General features: G+C 31.9%; 1 protein-coding gene across 4 annotated transcripts in view; it reads right to left on the reverse strand.

Annotated features, from left to right (window-relative positions):
* Window positions 1-23,304, reverse strand: part of LOC105201535 (complexin) — a 210,854-nt gene that overhangs the window by 35,968 nt on the left and 151,582 nt on the right. Inside the window, exon 1 of one of the 4 annotated variants that reach the window (XM_011169583.3) lies at window positions 4,169-4,306. The exons of 2 other annotated variants lie outside the window; for them this stretch is intronic. In XM_011169583.3, the coding sequence (XP_011167885.1) occupies window positions 4,169-4,181 (13 nt within the window). In that variant the 5' untranslated portion in view covers window positions 4,182-4,306. One more of the 4 variants, XM_026137680.2, reaches the window with a different exon arrangement.

Consider the following 23,304-nt stretch of genomic DNA (forward strand, 5'->3'; position numbering starts at 1 on the left):
ACCTTGAATTTGTGGAAACATTGTTAAGACAATGCAGTAATTCCAGAAACAATAAAACTAAATAAATACTTTATTGTAGCGTGTTTTGCAATAACTGCAAGAACTTCCAGCGATCGCTTGAATACAGTGCTTTCTTTAATAAATAAGCTCCTATTCCATATTAGTGTATAACTTGTTCCACACTACCTGTCTTTATCCTATAAACACAGAATAAACAACACAACAAATAAAGTGCAAACTTGTTTATTTATGCAAACTGATCAAAATACAATTAAACATAGTTCAATATTGTTACTGTGTGTACAATGCCACGTAAAAAATAAAATAATATTATTGCACGTTAATTAAAAAAAAACAAATTAAATCATATGAAATTATTATGTAAAATAAACATTATCACCTAAAAGAAATATCATTTTACAAAAATGTTTATTGCATTTCCGTTCTTGAGTAAACTAATTTATGTAAAATAGAAGCTACATTGGACATTGAAAAACAAATTTCAAATGTAGAAAATTTATGAGACATATACATATAATTATATCTTTTATAAAAAAATAAACAACGCTCTAATGTATAAATATTGTAACATGTTCCATAATCTCTACCCTTGAAGTATTTCACATCATAATATGACAAATTTTTTTTGTGTCAATAAATAAAAAATCACAATTAAATAGCATAACGTTACTCAAAACATTATTGAAAGTGTCTGTAAAATATAAAAGATTTTATTAAAGAATTTACTTTGAGTTTGTAGAAACACGATTAAGACAATGCAGCAATATTTCCAAAAATAACAAAAATAAACAAGTACTCGTATCGAAGAAAACTGTTGTCGCACAAGATTCGCTGTTCGTGGTAACATATATCACAACTGCAATAACTTCTAGCGAGTGCTTTCTTTAATAAATAAGCTCCTATGTAAGCTTCATATTAGTAACTTATTTCACGTTACCTCTCTTTATCCAATACTAGAAAAAGTTTTTTCTTATCAAGTAAATACTTTTATTTGAGTATCATTTCCTACATTTAAATAAATTTAGTGAGTATAAAATAATGTATTCACACAAACTTGCGAAATATTTTTTTCAAAATCATAGAAACGGTACTAAAATAAATACGTTTACTGAATAATAAAACTGTTCTCTTCGATCAATGTAAAATAATTAAAAAAACTTTTACTTTACCGAATAAATCCAGTTAAGACATGGTCACTAACTTACACATACAATAATAGACCTGCGCCATTTCTAAACGACTCCTCCGAGAGTTCCGAAATATAAATTCACAGCGGACGTCTTACTTTTCTTGGCAAGACTTTATCGCCTGGATGAGACAAACCGAGGAACACGAAAGTAGCATCGAAAAGTTTCTACTTGAGGGAGAAAAAGAGTAACACCATCGTTCAATGTTACATAATCTTTGCAGAAAAAGCTAAAACGTTTGACAAGACTACGATTTGCATTATCTTCTTTAAATTTATTAACACGAAAATTCTGGTTTTAAAACGAGGGAAGTAAATGAAATACATATTTTTTTAAGTATTTATGTATATTAAAGAATACGTTTTTAATGTATTTATGTTGAAAAAATGTCAAAATTTTTCATTGTCGTCGTTTAATATTTTTATTAAAATTATATAAAATCTGTGTACATAAAACTTAAATCTGAATTCATAGCAACTTAATTCTCCTGCTTTCAGCACAACATATGCACATTATTTTTCGTATTAATAATGTTTCCAGATAGATGAAATTCTGTTTATTAAACGCGATGAGTTTTTTTTCCTCTCTCGTAAAATTTGATTGCTCGATCAAACAACGAGATCACTCGTAAAAACATCAGTTCGTACGGCGAATAACCAGTCGCCCTTTGCTTCGACATTTCCGTCCTCAATATTTCGTTTATCTTGAAATGCTGCAGGTGTGTCCGCTCTGTTGCATTTTTGAAGCATCGAGGGAATGCCGGATGTCTCAAAGACACATTTAAAGCACACTGGTCTTAAAAGTAGTCGAAACAGACTTTTTAATGGAGCAGTATTTCATGCACTGGGCAATTTTATTCTCCGCTACTTCTTAATCTACAATCCTATCGTGTTATACGTTACGTTAATGCATCATTGATTTGCTTATAGACAATCTAAGGATGTTGCAGCAGTTCAAGATCCTTTCGCATTTTTCTGCAAGCTTAGATACAATGAGATAATTGAAATCTTTTCAGATAATTCAACGTACGAATTAGGATACAAATGATTCCGTCGAATATTAAAGTCTACGGAATTCTTCATGGATTATTCAGAAAGAGATTCTGTACATCATTTGTCATATCTCACAAGGTCATCTATAAACACTTATTTCTTTTGAAGTTTACAAGCTGCATAAAATAAAAGTAGGTCGAGTATATGACAGCAGTGCGAGCTACAAAGAGATGCAAGGACAGATAGTACTCATTAGAAGGTGAGCTCAAGAGGACAAGCTTATTTGGGAGCGGACGCGCTTCTAAGTCGATGACGTGAAATTCAATTATGCTTCCGATGTCTGGAAGAGAATTATCTCAAGAACGATCTCGACACCCATCGACTAAGTTACTCGAAGATTTTCATTATAAATTGAGTTACAGCAGAATTTCAATCTCCACCATCGATAATCGAATCGTAATCGTAATGGAGACGATGCGAAAGCCCGTTTTGTTAATGAAGATATTTCTCCCGTGTAATGAATATAAAGGTATCGTGTATAATTTTATCAGAATATCAATCGATCAGGTAATATGAATAAATGTCCTTTAAATTGAAGTTTCCTCGGAAATTTCCAATTTTTTAAAAGTAATTTACATTATCCGATGAAAGTTAATAAAAGTTTATAATTAAAATGAAAAAAAAAAAAAATATTTATCACTGTCCGTAACACTTCAATAATTTTATTTGTATCCAATAAGATGGATCTTTTTACGTGTCATATAGAAATGTACATATTCAATCGGATAAGGACAGTTGTCACGTGCGAACGCACAAAAAACGTACTTTTAGTGAGTTTATTTATTAAAATTTAAATGTGTCATAAATTTTTCTTTTTCACAAAAAACTGATCATCCGTTCTTGTCGAAAAAAAAAAATGTAAAAACTAAACGCTGCGATTTCTTTTTCATAAAAAAAGCCAAGACCAGAATGGAGTAATATATCAATATTTTTATTTAAAAAAAAACAAAAAACAAGGATACGCGACTGACACGAGAGAATAAACGGCGTTGCACAAGATTCTTTTTTTATTTTTCACACAAACACATATGTATTTTGTTTAAATTGATACTCCAATATTTTTAATGCAAACATACATATAAAATACACATAACAATACATTTGTCAGAGAGCCCTGTGAACACGTGCTTATTTATTTGCCGATCGACTGAAATATGCGTTTTTTTATTTAAATTTTTCGAGCAATTGTGTGTGATGCATTATAAACGATTTTATTTAAAAATCTCTTTTATTATATGTAATATTAGCGGATAAAAGTATGTAATTTTTTAAATTGAAATTTTACGGCCATTTTTATTGTATTTTAAATGGAATTAGTTTCACGAAATTCACATATATGTGGTTTAAGAAATCTTATGAAAAATTTGAAAAACACATCCGAAAATCTGACAAACTTGGAGAAACGGGTTAAAATAAGCACCTTTTTCCTCTTTTCTAAACACAGTGACTTAATTCGTTTTAATTCGATGCAGGTATAAAGCGAAGTTTCAGGCGTAAATCACACGATGTTTTTTTTTTTACTACTGAATTGTCTGTTTTGAAGAGAAAAAGAAAAAGAGCGGGACAGAGAAAAACAGAAACAGAGAGAAAGAGAGAGAGAGAGAGAGACAGAAGCGAAAAGGTTTGAAAAGAAGAGTAGTAGAAGCACCAATCCAATGATTTTTTTAACTTTTCCCTTCAGCCACAATACCTTAATCCTTTGATGCAGATGAAGTCTCACGATTAAGAAAGGGTCGAGCCAGTCCCGCCGACACTCGCGATTAAAGTATGCGGCCGCGGTGAAGCGTGATTCGCAAAATTTCCTTTTCCCCGCAAGGACGGGTCGATTTCGACAATCGGAACATATATCAAACGAACGGGATCAATAAGCAGTTAAGTAGTGCATGCTTGGTTTTGAATAGGACATACCCAGTATGTCCATGATTGAGTCCCGTGATGGCCTGCACTCGTGATAGTGGCGACAGTAGTACTGGTGCCGTAACGGTCAGACTTCGCCACGGAGACTACCACCACCACCACCACCGCAACCTCTCTGTCTGTCCCCACCAGCCCTCTACGGGGGTGCGCACCCCCCACTACAGCGATGGGCGTGCTTGCCGGCGTGGAGGGGCTGGAGGGGAGCTAGAAAAATGTTCAGTTCCTCTCTAGAGGTACCGCTGGTTCCCTTCTACCCCTATCTGCCGCGCAATATTTTTGCCGTCCCTATAACCGACATGATCGGCCTTCCTACAGAATGGAATAGGACGGAATGCGACACCGACACCTCTCGATATGGAGAACGAAGAATGGAATGTCGGTGGTGAGCGACGTCGAGCTTGTACAACCGGTTAAGCGGTTCGACTGGGTCACGGGGAATAAAGTGATGAAATAACGCGTGTACTGTGCCAGAACGGACAAAGCTCTACGGTAAAATACAGATTTATTTTTGTGTAACGAATCCTTTCCCTCGTCAGGCTATGACAGCGCAGTGATGAAAAATAAAATCTTGCAAAAATGGCGAGATACAATTACGAAGATATTAAATAATGCATACTTACAAAGGAAGAAACGCGATAGCGCGTGCTCTACCGTTTCAACAATATGACGAATGACAGACGAAGTGCTCGTTCAACTGAATAAAAACTTCGAATTGACATCCTCCGTCTGCGATCTAGATTTTTCTTTCGCACAAACGAAAGTTTACTCTCGAATTTCTTCGCCCAAATTTTCATTAACATTTCAGTGAAAAAGCTATTTGGTAACGTAATACAGACGTTGATAAGTAACCCTGAATTTTTCCAGATTTTTTAAAAGTCTAGAACAGTAAAAAAAAACTTGGACTGCACAGAAAGAAACCTAGATTGCTGACAAAGGGAATAAAAATATGATTGCAGGCGGATAGTTGAATGGAAAAATTTCATGTGTGAAAAGATCAAAATTGGAATAAAAGTACGCAACCTCACAAAGTTTTATTTGCTAGCAATTATTTTTATTTTTTCAAGCAAAATATTGACAATGACAAACAGAAGAAGGATATTGTCGAATTAAAATTAATATAATTAATAATTATTATTTCATATACGAGCTAGAAATTATATTCTTGTCTATATACGAATAATGACAATCTTACTTATGTTCAAAAAATATCCGAAATTGTTTATTTAAACGAAGCAGTTAAACCAAAATCGAAAGAAATGGTCAAACAACAAAATCAAACAATCAAAAACACTATTTGAACTAATGAAACGTTTGTTTGAGCCAATCCGCAAAAAATGGCCGAATGATGGATTTTGCACCACGATAATGTACCGTCTTACATCGATCCTAAGTAAACGCAATTTTTTAACCAAAAACTCAATAAATATCATTCCTCAAGTACTGTATTCTCCAGATTTGGCCCCCATGACTTTTTCCCGTTTCCGAAACTCAAATTAAAACTTGCACTTCGTGGAAAGTGTTTTAAGTCGACGAAAGTTGCAAAAGAAAATCGCCGTGATTACCAAAGGTCAACATAAATAGCTGTCGTAAACAAACTAATTAATACGTCACACTAAAACTCCGCATGAAAGTCAAGTACGATTATGCCAATCCTTAGCAGCAAATCAATTTTTGATTTCGGTTCAACCATGTTGTTTAAATAGATTGTTATAATTCTGATTATTTTTTTAAATGTAGCAGATATATATATATATATATAATTTAATCCTTTTTATAGAATTTAATCTGAAACTTCAGCTAAGCATTTAATTTTGTTTATTTCAAAACAATTTCTAGTAGCCATCCAAAGAGCACAATATGATCGTTTTCATAATAATAGTATTGCAAAATTCTACTTCTTGGTTTAAAGATACATTGCTATTTCCTATTCTCGATATTTTTCTTCACACACACACACACACACAATTAAAAAAGTAATAATATTATTAATTATAGAAAATATATTTTTCTTGACGGAAAGCTATAAAATTTTTATATATCAAGTTAACGTCTGTTTGACGCTATATAATCCCATTTGAATATTTATCATTTCAAAAATGAAGATATTCTCGAAACAAAAACGTTCTCTTTTTCTGTGTATATTAGTAGTCCGTGCAGATTCAAACAGATTACAGTAGATAGTCATCAACTGTGTCCGCATTAAACTCGTGCTCTGCTGGCAGAATCTGTCGACATAATCTGACAGCGAACTGCCAGCAGAAACCGAGCAGGATCTATCACTTCGAAACCGTTTAAATGATATGTTCCATTTAAGCGGCAGATTCCATTCGTCGTGCGCGCGCACGATATCTACAATCAAAATGTCTTCATATTCTATTAGCAAATTCTATTGTGTTTCTATTAATATTCTATCGACAAAAGTTGTAGCGGACTTTGAAATGTCTGTTTTTGACCAATTCGACTGTCTGTACATACATAAATGTTCAGAAAGATGTAAGAAAGCTTTTTAAGTTGACTTACATGTTCCAAAATAATAATGTGGACAAGTGAAGATGTTTGAAAAACTTAATGTAGAGTAAAATTTTTAAAGTTCCAAAGTTGAAGAATATAACGGTTCGCGAACACCGTTATATAAGTAGGTTAGCAGAGGAATGGCTGATAACTTAGTGTTGTGAAGGGGAGGATTATATTGTCGCGTTATACTGTTGAGCATTATTGCATTCTCTGCGAAGTGTGTGAATTGTCTGCTACTTTGTATAAATATTTGCAAACGAAACTTCTTAGAACTACAGTGATAAATATTGCAATAGTACTTAAGCTGATTCGGAACTATAAAACAACACGGAGTATGAACAGAAGAAATAGCAAAGGAGTAAAGAGAGCTTTGTTTTTTCTTTGTAACTTTACTAGATATTTAAATGATCAAATTAGCGGTTGGTAAAAATCTGTTTTAAATTTTTCAATAATTGAATATAAAAATTTAAATGTTTTTTTTTTTGCATTCGATTTGCATTATTTATAAATATAAAACAGTAATAAAGGTATTAATTTCACTCTTTTAGTTTCATTAGATATATAAATAATTAACAAATAATTAATGATGAACTTTATACGATCGTAACTGGATCTTTGTGTTAATATTTCTTGTTGATTTTACATACATTTTCAACTTCATCAAAGTGCGCCGAATAAATTTTGGTCTTAAAACACAGTTCTAACAAGGGAATACAATCAAATATCTCCCTCCAATTTTAATAAGCTCTAGATATGTTGAAATGTAGATAAAAATAAAAGTATTCTTTTATAAATGCTCGTACGTTAAGGAGGTAAAACATGATTTTAAATTGATTGTGACGTTACTATTCTTGTTCAATTTATAATTAGAGGAAGATTTAAACATAACGGAAGGTAATACATTAAGGAAATTGTATAAAGAAAGGGGAAAAAATGAGAAAAAAGAGGAAAGAAATAAGGGAGAAGGAAACAGAGAAGAAGATAAATATTTAGAAATGGAAATAAAAGGTGAGATATTTTAGATAAAAATAAAGATAAAGATAAGATAGCATGAGATATGTGAGTAAAAGTAAGGATAGGTATTTAATAACCTGTAATATGAAAAAGTAATAATGGATTAAGGCTGTGTGCTGTGTTAGTTTAAAGAGTAAATAGAAATAAGGAAATTAAAAGAAGATTGCACAAACGTATCAACGTAAAATATTATAGACGTAAAGTATTATTGTAAAAAGTATAGGCATAGAAAATAGACAAAGTACTGGATTTGGAAGAATGAGGGTGGTAAAAAAAGTTTTGTAGCTCAAGTCCTTTCTTTGGCTTTGTATACGCTGAACAGAATGAATCATTCCATTTCATACTATTCTATATATTCTTGCTCAATCGTAGAACTGCGCTTGAAGATCGAACGTTTATTCGGTGCGCAATTCGAACATGAAAATACATTTGTATAAAACCAGTTATAACCGAATAAAGCTCATCGGTTTAATCTATTCTGGTTTCATCGGTCTATATTTTTCCATTATTACTTAATCAATCCCTTACAAATTTTTCAATAATCAAATATAGTGATTCCCAAGTATTCTTTATTCAGACGCGATTTGAGGATCGGGCAGGATAATTTTGGAATTCTCGTCGAATTTGAAGCTCTTTAGGGTAATTTAGGATTTCGTTTCACTCCGGCCTATCGTGCACAAGGTATGACAGATGTTCGCCAACGATATCTCGCAATCGACCTCTGGTTAATGGGTCGTAGGTCGCAGACCCTATTAACTACTACCCGCGAGTAGACCCAATAAATTATATCGCTCATTAAGTGCGCTCTACACGTGGGAATATTCCTTAATGGCTTTCCGCCTTCACTCGGAATACTTGCGTGCAAATGATCCGCGCTTTTGCTAATTGCAATTTCTCCCTTTTACAAAAACTATACATTTCCGCTTCCATCATGGGATTACATAATTGAAATGAAATATATGTTTTCATATTTAGATATTTAATATTAAAACTTTTTTAATTGTCAAAACGAACGTAAATCTTTTATAGAAAATCTCAAACTGTTTGAAATGTGCTTAAAGATATTCTTTAATATAATTGGTGGTATAACCAAGAACACTAATGATTCTATGTAGCTAATAAAATATCTAACAATATTCTTTTTTTTTTTTTTTTTTACAAAAATATACTTTTGAAAAAATTAATTTTAAAATTGAAAAATGTCTTTTGTTCCCATTTCCATTATCAATTACGGGACGTCCTGTATATAGCACAAAAGAACTTGGAAAAGTCACCTTCCATTTTGTTTCTTTTGCACAATGTAATATCTCCGTGCTTTTAGCCAATTGCAACTGGAGAGAAAGGAAAAGTCATCCATAGGAAACGATCCTTAACAAAGGTCCCACTATCGTTTACTTCCTTTTACGCGTTTACGTATCGTTCGTACCTGCTGCCACCCTGCTTGACTATCGGCTTGATAAATATGGGCGGCTGTTGAATAATGCAACGGGTGCTCCGGCAGTAAACAAGTAACGCAACACCGCGGGTTACTGATTCGCCTAAATCACTCTGACCGACCTCCTCGCTCGCTTATGCGACTCGCCGCCACATTTTCCGCAAGCTATCTAGCTTGATACATGTGTTTTGTAAATAATGCGAGCGCATGTTTTGCAAAACACAGATAATTCGCAGAACCAGGACTTCTGATTTTTACGATTTCACGATAAAAATGAAAATTGTAAATTCCGATTGTGAAAGAAAATAAATTCGAACGACGTAGTTTGCTGTAATAACGTTGTTATTAACCAACCTCTTCCCTTTCAATTATTAAAAATCTGCAATTAAATTTATCTGATATCAGTATTAATCCTTAATTCGCGATATCGATTTGTCTCATTCATTTTTACAAATTGGCAAACAAAATTTCTGTACGACAGAAATAGAGATACGAATTGAAAGAGTAAAATAATATAATGAATAAATCGCGGTCTTTCAGCTAATAACGGCGAAAAGTACGGACACGCGATCTGTGTGTTTGGTACAGGTTATTCCGTTAGCAGCGGTTAAACACGCCTTGATGGCTTCAATCACGTCAAATGCGTTGCCTTTGATTGCATTCGAGAATTCCGACATGTACACGTGGCTTTATATACACACGTGCGCTATTATAACAGTGGAACATGCACAGATTTGGTCAGACGCGCGAGAACGTTTTAGGGACAAATTTTAATTAAATGTTTAGAAACTTCCGTAAAAAAGAGGAAAATAGAAAAATGTAAATATTAATTACGCGGGAAATACTTTTTTTTTCTACACTGAACAAAGCAAGAGTTTAGCAATGATAATTCAAGCCACGGTGAGACAATATCTATAAAATGTTTGATTTAATCAAACATCTATTAATATTCAGTAATTATATTAATAATAACCTCAATCATAATAATAATATTAACTGGTTGTTAAACAGTTACCAAATATTATTAAATGCTCGATTGTATTAACTGAATCTGTAATTGAAATTATTTTACTAAAGCTTAATAACTACGATCTAATCTTGATTATTGTTAACATCGAGCTTCTTTTTTTTTCAATGTACTTACTTTCTAAGGAAATTTAATCTCCGTTTTGATAGAGCCAGAGGTATGATAATGGAAAAAAAATTATCTTGATTAATGAGAAAATTATTAATAGTAATAGAAGGTAATAAAATAGTATTAAAGTAGTGATATAAATATCGCGAGGTAACACAACATTAATAAAACTCTGTCAAGATGCCGTGCATAAATTTCTGCAGCCCGGGCATGCGAGATTTACGCAATAAAGCGCAATACTTCACAGCGCCTCTTTATTTCATTTATAATTTTTAATGTTTAAGAATATATGAGTTTTTTCAAAATGAATATAAATTGAGATACGTTAAATTACATTAAAAATCTGTTCCTTACTTTGTCATCAATGTCCCGTAATTGGCAATTCTATTCCGTATTCTTGTAATTTGCAAAACAAATTAATCAATTCGTCAATTAATGCTTCTAATTTTTTTCGCGGAATAGGTAATTCAATTATCCTAAATTTACCTATCGATTAATTATAATTACAGCAGATATCATCGAAATCAATAAAAAAAATTTGTCTTTTGTACAATTATCAAAATTTGTGCGTGTTGTGTAAGAACTGATTTCCGATTTTAAAGACCAGAAATTCGCATTTTATAAAACAAGCCGCCTTTAAATTATTTCCCTTTTTTTTTTCATTGATGTTGTTCCAACGTATGCCATATTAATACACAGAGCGGATTCGCGTAGCTTGTATTCATCTTTGCGCACCGGCGAAGGAAGGAAGGTAGGCAATCTCCGAGGGAGGAATCTCGAGTCGGCAGGCTTTCGCGCTATAAAGTTGTTCTTGAAGTATTCCTATATCGCCCACACCGTTGGTATGCCAATATAGTGCTCGCCCTTTGTCACCCCCCTCATTCCCGAGAGCGTGCTCTCGTCGACCACTCTCGTCACATCCCTTGCCGCGCTGCCATATTCCCTCATCGACCAGCAGAACGTCCCCTGACCCTCTCGCATACCCCGTTTCGCACACAGTGGTATGTTCGCATGCCAGAGATATAATGATTGGCAGCGGACTGTCTGCAGTCCGACCACGACGATGCGTGGACTACGTTCCCTTCTCACTCATCATGCGATGTTTGCGTGAGCAATTAAATTTGATAAATTAAAAAGTGGGCAATTAATCAATATCGCGTCCGATCCACACGCACATTCACATATGTCCGTAATATGTAGAAAATTTAGTTTTTTTATTTTTATAATTAACGTTGTGTTATGTGATTATTTCCCTTCTTCCCAAATCTTTATCTTTGTAAAGGAGAAAAACTTAATCACCATGTATACTAGTAAATTATAGCAAATATACAAAAATCTAATAATATGAACGCGAACGGAGTTTGCTGCGTTTAAGGCATATTAAAGACAGCTCAAATAAAAATACACGATCTTATTACTCGCATAATATTATATAACATGAAATTCTTTCTTAATTTCTAATAAAATAATAAGAAATCAATTATTAATTTTTCGATTGCACTTCGATAGGAGATGCGGCAATTAATTTTTAAGAAAGTTCTGTGATTTTCATCTCGTAATTCATGTTGCAACGGTATGCGTATTAATAATGGCGAATTAGCGGGCAACAACGATCTATGCGACGTGGCAACGAGCTTAAGTTAAACGCATGGTTGCTGATAAGGCTCGTCGTAACGGGTACTGGATGCCGGCATCGTCGCTTGTGCTATGAGAATGTATACTTGGCAATTCACGCCTCGAGACACATACGTCCCTCCGTTTGATTGTAAAATAATGACATTGCTATGTCTTTCAATCGTACAGGAAATATCGTATTGTCGACTCGAGCCTGTCTGTACACCGAGGGAAAAAATGTAGCGATGGTAACTGTAGAGAACAATCATACAAAATTTGTTAATACATTTATAATATATAGTTAAGTGAACTGTATTATAGTTATTACAACTAAATTAATAATTGAGAGAATAAAAAAACTAATAAAAAATAGTTGAAATTGCTGTATATTGTATAGTATATTACAACTATATTTTATTAATAGAATTGTAATATATAGTTAAATAAACTATATTATAGTTATTGCAACTAAATTAATAGTTGAGAGAATTAATAAAAAACAGTTGAAATTGCTGTATATCGTATAGTATATTACAACTATATTTTATTAATAGAATTGTAATATATAGTTAAGTGAACTATATTATAGTTATTGCAACTAAATTAATAGTTGAGAGAATTAATAAAAAACAGTTGAAATTGCTGTATATCGTATAGTATATTACAACTATATTTTATTAATAGAATTGTAATGTATAGTTAAGTGAACTGTATTATAGTTATTGCAACTAAATTAATAGTTGAGAGAATTAATAAAAAACAGTTGAAATTGCTGTATATTACAACTATATTTTATTAATAGAATTGTAATATATAGTTAAGTGAACTGTATTATAGTTATTGCAACTAAATTAATGGTTAAGAGAACTAATAAAAAATAGTTGAAATTACTATTTGTTATATAGTATATTGCAACTATATTCTATTAGTTTTCTTAACCACTAACTTAGTTGCAATAATTATAATATAGTTCACTTAACTATATATTATAATACTATTAACAAAACTTGTATGGTTGTCTTCTTATACAATAGTTGCCACCACTACAATTTTTCTTTTCAGTGTAGTTTTCATTTTAAACAGGTATTGCTCACGTCAATGATATTATTAATATTTTGTTGCAAATTGTATATTGTTAATAACTCAACTTTTACTGATATAGTATAACGCTTCCTCCTTCCTTCCTTCCTCTTTTTCTCTCTCCTTCCTCTTTCTCCTGACTTTACCGGAAAAATGATGAATTATATAAAAACTTAAATTGCGTTATTAATTTTACAATGAAATTATAAAAAGGGGAATATTACCTGTCAATGTCACGTAAGTTAATTTATGTGCTAGTGCGCATAGCACCATTCGCTTGTGGTTTTCGCAGGGATGCAGAGAGGCGACAGGTTTTGACGTTAATATGATGCGGCCGCCCGCATGCGAGATTGACACATTCTATAGGCTTAATCGGCTCCTCTATACTGGCGCTAATAGCGCATGATCTAATCGTTAATCCGCATTGCACGCTTTTTGCGCGACTACTAATTCCCCTCCCGAAAGCTATTTGTTCTATCAACGTCTAAATAGCAACGGCCAAGTAATTTCACGTTTAGGATCGAACGTCGAGCTATTCACCTCTTGCTTCTCTCTCGCCTGCAAGCCTCTCTCCAACTACCTCCAGTCAGGATCATCTCTTAAGGAGAGCTCAATCATCCGTCTAATTACCGCGTTGCTTCTCTTTTTCTTACTTCTAACTCACTCGCTCTTCTCTCCCGTATCCTCCTTCGTCATTCACTCTGAACTTTTGCCTCTCCAATTCCCTTCTTTTGTACTTCGAAGGAGGTTTTCTCTCCTTTTGTATTTCGATACTTTCTTACTAACGTAACTCGGTCAAACACATCTTCAAATACGTCGTCAGTTTTAATTTTATTTCGTTTTGTTCATGAGAAAAAAATCAAATTAAATACAGATTATAAGTGAAACGTTGGACTCTTTTATCAAAAGAATAAATTATTATAACTGAAATAGATGAAATGTTTATATCAAAATTGTGCAAAAATTTCAAAGAACTAGAGTAAGTTTATGATACTGTATATCAAAGTTAAAAAAGAAACAATTAAAAAATTTCTTACAGAAATATCAAAGGAATTCATTTTTTAAATCTAGATTATGGTGCCAAATCATTCCCTGTTAGTAGCGTTGCATTATATAAACAATTTCATTCTAACAAAAATCGAATAAAAAATTAATGGAAAATATAAAAACGTAATAAAATTTTTGATAAGAATTAAACATGTCCAGAAATTGTTTTAATAAATTTCTCATAATGTTAAGCCTAAAACCTAAATTTTTGTTTATATATAAAATATAAAATATTTTTGTTAAGAAAAATTTGTAAAATTTTATAAACAAAAAGTTAAGAAAATATTCTATATTTTAAATAATATTTTCTTTTTTAAAATAGAGAACTTTTCTTCTTCACCTTTTAACATTGTTTATGTTATAAAAAAGATAAATAAAATATTATAGGATAAATATAGGCATTCAAATTTCCGCAAAAATCAAAGTTTAGATATTTATTTATTTTTTCTTTGAAATAAGTCTTTAAAATATTAATTAAAGCCTACTTTGTTCTTATACCTATTTATATTATTCCAAAGAAAAATTCATTTTTACAATAAACAGTTTGATAATAAGTTTTTCTTTCTTGAAAATTTAACTTTTCATTTCTATAAAAGATTCTTGAATTATATTATACAATTTATTAAATAAAACATTTTTATAAAATAACGAGGAAGGAATATACATGTAAAGTAAAAAGTCGATCGATATAAGATAAAATAAAATAAAATAATCGCAATGAAACAGTAAGCCGAGTATAAATTTATAACGAAATACTTATATGAAAGTGTAATAAGACTAGAACAAAAAGAGCGAGGCTCAGTGGAAAGTTTGAAACGACTGGATAGAAGGATTGCGTTGCGCCGCGCGTGAAGTTAATAACGGCTCAAGCGCTTGAGAATAGAAACCACGTACAGTCCACTCACGTGCGTGCGAGTCCTGACTCGCTACCACCCGGCTGTAAATCAGCCTTAAACCTGGCTGGGCAGCTTACAATCAAATGTACTTAGCTAGCCTTACCCGAAGCGGACGGATAAAGTGGCGAAAGACGAAAATGGAATATATCCACGATCATAAAGCGCGTATACCACCTAACTTCTCCCTTTCTCCTTTGCTCCATCTATTCCATTCTTATTCCCTTACGCCATCGCAGCTTTTACTCCCAGAAATCACATTCGTAATACGTCGTCAAAGAGAATTTCTCGCAGGATTCTAATGGAATCGCCTCTAAATGTGCATCCATACATCAAAATTCTAGGTGAAGCACTACTCCTCCCAACGCGCTTTTGACCCGATAAGCATGTAGTCGAATATCGAAAGCATATTGTCTGCATTGAACGTTATCGAATAGTTAAAGCACCCAAACCTTATTCAATTCAACAAATAGACCAGCTCGTTTATGTAAATAACAAATTGAAATGCATATTAAGCCGAATTAACGAGCAAATTTCAATTTTATGCTTCTAAGAATTTGTTTACCTCAATGAAGTTTGCATACATATATAAACATAATATGGACACGTTGATAAATATTTATACATGTATGCAAACTTTATTGAAGTAAACAAATTCTTAGAACCATTAAATTAAAATTTGCTCGTTAATTTGGCTTAACGTTCATTTCAATTTCTTATTTAATTTGTCAACTATATTTCATAACGGTATGTAAAAAAACTGTAAAAAAAGGTAAACAGAAAAGGCTATCAGAGGCAAATTGATAAAAATTGGACGCAAATAATTTTTATTATTCGAAATTTTTCCTGCCAAAGCAAATAGTCACATTTTAAAAGTCTATATGATTTTAAAAAATTGACAAATATTTCTACTCGAAACTATTTTGATCATTTCTGGACAGATTGAAAATTTGAAGCTGCACTTTTAACGAGTTTTTTTTTTATAGAAATTAAGGTGTTTCTTAAAGATTGAAATTTTATTTGATACTTCGTCGTCCCCTTTTCTTCTCCGGTAGCAATATGTTGTATTAGGAGCACTTTGTACTGATCGTGCGGTAATAGTTGCTCAAGAATCCTCAGGGCTATTATCGTGTAGGAAGTTAATAAGATTAGCTTCCCAACATTCTCTAAATTGTCACATATTTTCTCAGCGGAAGATTTCGGAGGACTAACGCGATAAAGGGGATTAGGGAAGGGCCGTTTTGAGGATTGTAGGTATAGCGGGGTAGGGTTTGCTCGTACGGTTTCAAGGGGACCACCTTAGATTAGAAAGGTCTAATTGCTACTTAATCTAACAGTGAATATACATCGTCATCAGCCCGCATGTCCGAGATCTAAGCAGATCTCGATGTGTGCGAAGTCCTTTGGAGCAAGCTAATGACCGATCATCGATCTAGCACGAGAAGAAATTAACCATCCATACAAAGTGGAACGTCTTCCGCTCTTCTGGTCTCTTGCGGTGTATACAGTCTGATATTTACCCAATAATTCCCGGAGTCAAAAGACGAAATTTATCACCCGGGGGTAGGGCGGCGTTAAACACTTGAGCTTAACCTCCACTTCGAAAAGATTTTCCCGCGCTAACGTCGAAAGCATTGCATTTTCCGTGCATTACAGCAGAAATTAAGCCATCTAACACGATGCCCATATTTTCCGCGCTCCTTCCCACTTCCACGTAGGACGTTATGCAAAGTTCCCGCTAGGATTCCTTTATCACTTTTCCCTCTAACGACTTCTTTCTGCGCAAATCTTTTCGCCGCATCGCCACCTTTAAGGAAACTATTTCCATATCTTTCTCACCTATCTCTTCCTCGTTCATTGTCTTCGTATTTTGTCCATAACGGCGTGGACGATCCGTTTTCGCGATACCACATATCGCCAAGTTCCGTTCTCCCTTCCGACTACTTATTCTTGAACGTTTACATATATGATAATAGTTGGATACAGTAGAAAAAGAATTAAACTGACAATGAGTTGTGCCATAAATTTCCAGATTACGTCTACGGGGATTATTCACGTATTGTTTACATGTATGTACTGTTACACCGAGAGAAAAAGTTACTGAATTTTTCGTTTAAATAGTTGAAATGAAATATTTACTTACGATACATAAATATTTCTCAATAAAAAAAAGGTAGTTAAATTAAATTAGCGGTTCTTGTATCAAATAAATATTTATTTACATTTAGTAAATATTTTATTGCAACTGTTCAAACAAATATTTATTAAAATTCAGTATTTTTTTTCTCATATACATGTGTACACTAATCTTTTTCATGTAGACAATATAAAAACAATGTAAATGATTGTAAATTATTTTATATAATCAACACAGTATAGAAAAACACAATTATAAGATTGTTAATATGTCTGACTTGAATATTGATAAAATAAAAATATGTAATATTAAAAATAAGAATAAAATACAATTTTCGCTATTTCTAAATGAATTCTGGATTTGATGTGGTTTATAGTTTAATATTTATATAGATAATCCGTAAAACATAATTTATATTGTATACATGTAATGTAGATTATTAATATTTAGCCGTCAAATTCTGATATTTATTAAATACAGAATAAGATTTATTCTATAACTTTTTCTATTTCATAATTAAATTGATTTAAAATAAGTTTAAATATTTTCTAACAATATTTATACATAAACATAAATTATAAAAAATTATACTCATGGCTAACGTAAAATAACGGATCATAATTATTTTTTTGAAATTTTGAGAATAGATCTGCCAACTCTTTGTGTGAATTTATGTGAATCATCTAGTCATCGACATCTTCCATCGACTGATTAAAAATTAATCAATTATTTTTCGATTAAATATGTATACACTAAAAATCTTTTTTAAATTAAAGTATTATAAAAATTCAATTTCAACCAGTGACGTTTTTTTACTTTCAATAAAGAGTCTAGGCTCGAATCAAAATATGTTTTTATAGAGATCCAAGACAAAGCACTCAAGTACCCGTCATGCAAAACAATACATTCTTCTTTTGAACAATGATGTCATAGTAATATGACAAATAAAAAACTAGATAAAAATGACAGAGGCCAATCAACATCTGGCGATAGTTCCCGCGATCCAGGGGACGTTATCGCACAAAGCCCGTTTGCCAAGTCGTGAAGCAAGATGGATAGTTTTCATCGTCCTGCTCCATAAATTCTCGCGAGAGAATCCTACGCGGCGATAAAGGAAGAGATAAGGAGATACCATAGGGAACTGCCATTTTCTTTTGAGCCGTGAAAGAAATTGGAGAAACATTCGTTTTTTACACGTCTTATAACAGAGGTAAATGTATTCAAAGAGTTGAATACATTTCGGCAGTAAGATTAGATACTAATTTGTATATTTCAAATATAAGCTCTACACTCACTTTTGCTGATGCAGATAGATTTCTAGGTGTTACAACAAAAATTTGTCGTTATTTTTTTTTGTATCTGCTAAACTATTGTTTGTCACATATAGAATTTTTAATAAAACATTTTTGCAATACCCTTTAGAAAATTTTGGTTTTATTGTCAATTATACAGTCAAATTTTATAACAAGTATGATTAACATGAATAGACCTCACAGAAACATTTTTTCTTTAAATTTCATAATTTAAATATAAATTCTATCTCTGTTATTAAGATTGATTAAGTATCAAACAATGCGATATCACAATATTTGCTAATTATTTATCTATCTTAATTAATTTTTTGCAACCAAACTTTCATACTTATAAAAGTATTTTTTAAGTGCAAACATTTAGATTTTCAATAAATTCGATAAAGTTTGTCCATAATTTCGTAATTTCGTACTTTTTTAATCATAGTCTATTTTAATCAGTTTATTAAACTTAATCTAACTTAATTTAACCCAATCTAAATCTACTTATATCAATATTCTCAAAGAGACATATTATTTTCCCGATTAACGAAATAATGCATGATGAGAAATTTGCTAAATGTTAGAAAAAATGAACTAAATTGATAATAAAATCAAGTTCTCAATTTCTTGCCTACGATCAATTAACTTTAATATTAATTAATTTAAGTGTTAAGCTCATCAGAAACGTATATATTACTTGGCGTAACATAGCATGCATTGATATTTTAATTTTATAACATATATAACATAAATTAAAATAGATTAAAACAAAGGCTAATGTTAAATAAAGCTATTAGTAAAAAATACGCTAGATATCTTCTGCTCAAAAAGAAATAATTGGAATTATTCATTTAAATAAAGTGCTTGAAACGAAATCGAAATTTCTTTTGCCGCTAAATTGGCATGAATGTACTCGAGTTTCAATGAAGTGTATCAAGTCAGTTTGTTTATAGTAGCTATTTATCAATTTTTTATACTCGCGACGATTTTCTTTTACAGTCTGTCAACTCAAAACACTTTCCACGAAGTGATAATTTCAGCTTTGAGAACAGAAAAAAGTCATAAAGGACCAAGTCCAATGAATACAGTATTTGAGGAATAATATTTGTTGAGTTTTTGGTCAAAAAGTACTAGCATCAATGTGTGAGATGGTGGATTATCGTGGTGTAAAATCCATGAATCGTCTTTCCACAAATCTGGTCGTTTTTTGCGCCTCACATAACGCTTCATGACGCTTAAGTAGCATTCTTTATTGATTATTTGACCATTCTTTAACTGTTTTTTTTTTATTATTATTTTAGTTCAACCGCTTCATTTAAAGACAATTTCGGGGTCTTTTTTTAAAGGCAGAAGATTATTTTGATAGTTTAAACAATTAATTATTTTGATTAAACTATACTAATGTGGTAGAGAACTTTTTCTACATTTTCATGTCAGGAACGATTCTATATATAACGCAGTTTCTTTATAATAAGAAAATTACATAGGTCTTGCATCGTAATAAACTTACTTGCCCCAATAGTAAGGTAAATTGGCACATATCAATATGTAAGTTTGATTTAAATCATTTTATTATAACAAATTATTAATATTCAAAATAATATGCCATATAATAATAGAAACTTTTTTTTAAATAATAATATGTGACTCAAATTTATTCTCTCAAGCTGAACAACATTAATACGAAATTTTGAAACACTCGAAAATTTACTTGCCTCATACTGAATTGGATTTTTCCCTTTTATTATTGTAATACTCGTTTGATTTAAATAATTTGGAGTAGTATCTATTTATAAAAAATATTTATATTTTGCAATAACTTTTTTTTCGCTATAAATACGTACACGGAGCACAATGCCAATGAGCCCTGGTCTCCCTTACATACTTTTATAATTCAAAATAAAAAGATTGTATCGATATAATAATATAATAAATGATCACGGATACACACATTGTATATCTAGAATCGTATTTTTTATGTTAGATAATTCAGAAAATGCACATGATACTCTTACAAAAAAATAGAAAACATGTTAGCAAAATCTCTAATAGAGGAAATGATAACGGTATTCTAGCAGTTTGCTAACAGATTTTAGCAGAATATTGTGATGAATTTACATCAACTATATTTGCATTACGCTCATGCCCTGCCAGTATAGTCTGCTGACATAATCTGACAGCAGAAGCCGAGCAGAATTTGCCATTTTGCATACATTTAAAGATGTATGCCGCATCTCAAAACATGATCAAAAATATAAAAATTTTATAGATTATTCTATTTTTGCGTTCGAGTACAATTTGGAAAATCACAATTCTCTTATTGGGTTAAAAGCTATTCGTATATGTTCTAATAAAACTCTAATAAATATTCGTGCAAAATTTCATTTGCGTCCACTTACTCGTTTAAAAGTCATTTATGTATAATTACAGCAAACTGATGGTGATTTGACTTTATAGGTCATTATAGGTCAAATTATTCGCTTTTTTATTATTTACAGTTTAGGTTTCAGATCCAAAATTCAAATATTTGAACAAAATATTTTGTTGTTAATTAAGAAAAAAAGAATAAACTAAGGAAGCGCCTGCAGTCTTTAAATTTCAATAACTTCTAGTTGATACTATGGCCAAAACATCAATAAATAAAAAAATATTATTTAATTATTAATTTGATTAATTATATCAGTTATATTGTTCCATGTTTATATCTATACAGTTATACTCTATTAGAAAAGAATGGAAAGAACGACTTTGCTAAAGTATCTAAAAATTGAGTTGATACAGATCTGAAAATAATTTTGTTAGGCCATCAAAATAATTATGTTGGACTCTCAAATTGAATTGCTGCGAATGTCACAATTTTTTTGCAGCATTGCTCATCATGCTTGAACATCCATCACAATTAATTTGATGGTCCAATGAAATTATTTTCAGATCTGTATCCCATCAGCGAAAATATTTAGCCTCAACAAGATCGTTCTTTCCATGCAAATTCCGTTTCAATTACTTTCTGCCGCCATCCGAAATGACAAAATTTGTCGCGAGCATTTTGCAAAATCTGGTTTCGACAGATTTGACCATCCGCACAATGAGTGCAATCTTGACCTTATGTCGGATTACGGCCCGAAAACTCGGACGATAAAGGGGCGCGTCGCTAGAAGCCCGGGTAACCTCGATTTACAAAGTACGTAGCGGGGTGTGGAAGCGAAGGATAGATTTTGGCCGGATGCCAACAACGGCACTGCGGATATCGATGGTGACACTGCGCGATGGTGGGGCTTTGCTCGTTCGTTCGATTGCACCACCGGAATCCACCAGCTCAGAACAACGGGTTTATTTACAATTAGATAACTACTTGTATTAATATTGTTATCATTTAGATCGCTATTTACATGTACGGAATGCCATAGAGAGTTAAAGTGCGTATAAAGATAATGTAATTAAAAAATTCATGAGAAACTAAGTGCTAAAAATGGAGGCAATTTTTTATTTTATTTTCCTTCGGAAATGCGCTTTATGTGATACGATTGGCTTATAATTGCTCGGCGAGATAAAAATAGAAAATTATATCGATATATAAATAGAGTTAGTGTTCCGCTTACATAAGTTAAAATTATTTTGATGAAAAAAAATAAATTATATATTAATGTATCTTAAAAAAGGTAAAGATGATTTAATTTTAAATATATCTAGATAAAAGGTAAAACTATATATCGTTTTATCTAGGTAATTTTAATATAATATCGATGTTGAGCAAAACAATTTAGGATATAAAAAACATTATACTTATATTCATTTATAAATCTTTATTTTTTAAAGTTTTGTAAATTCAATCTGACAGAAAAATGTTTTTTTGATTTCTGTCAACATAAATAAAAATCATAATTCAAAAATATAGAAAGAATATACAACTCACATTATAATCACAAAGTTTCTTACAAAAGTTTTCGAACCACTTATAGTTTGAAGACATTTTTACATTTCGCTATTACTTCCTAATCTGGGCAATCTGTTATTATTTTAAGACTTTTCTGTTAGGATAAATGATATTTTGAAGATTGAAGTTAAGGACAAAATTTTATATTCATTGTTGTTCGAATTAACTTAAATAATCGAAGAAAAGGACACTTCTTTATCTAAAACAAAAATAGAAGTAAAATACATTCTAATAAGCCATATAAAGATAAATTAAATTAATTTCTTCAACTAGATAACTATCTAAATAATTTTATATTTAGATAACAGCAAATACTGGTTACAAAGATTACAGTGATTACAGTGATTAAAAAAAAAAATATATATATATATGTACAATACATAACAAAAGAAAAAACGAAAAAAGATGATAAGGAAGAAGGAAATAATATTGTGTTCTCCAGGGGAACAAAAAATTCGGGGAGATCACTATTTCATTTATATGAAATTTTTTTCTCTTCCACAAAGGGAAAGGGAGAAGGTAATCAATCAGCTAACCACACTAAAGATCAGTGAAGAAAAAAAGAATATGGCGGAGCCTCACACCTCTCTCACAACCAGTTTTCGTCTTATCCTCTCGTGCCAGAACCGTACCTACCGTAATCGCCATAACAAATCTTCCACTCACTTGGGGCAATATCAACCTCGGCAATGGTTATTTACGTTGTCACCATAATATCGCAACGCCATGTCGCTACATTTGCTCCTCGAGCCTTTATAACGTATTTCACGGATGTCGGTGTGTACGTCGCTCACGCGGACGTGCGACCCGTACATTGTTGAATGATGCGTTTTGTTATGGCGATATTAAGGCGCTTCCGTTCATTCCTGCGGAAACGCGATAGCTTATGCGGCAGCCCATGCGGATATACGCCACTTATACGCGGTCCACACGCTTCACTGGATCGCGAATCGAACGATAAATTATATTTTCTGGACCGCCACGATAGGCGACGTGTTCGATTGGCTGATCGTACCGCCGTCACTCTGGTTC

The sequence above is a fragment of the Solenopsis invicta genome, chromosome 16 (genome assembly GCF_016802725.1).
Source record: "Solenopsis invicta isolate M01_SB chromosome 16, UNIL_Sinv_3.0, whole genome shotgun sequence".
Taxonomy (NCBI): Eukaryota; Metazoa; Arthropoda; class Insecta; order Hymenoptera; family Formicidae; genus Solenopsis; species Solenopsis invicta.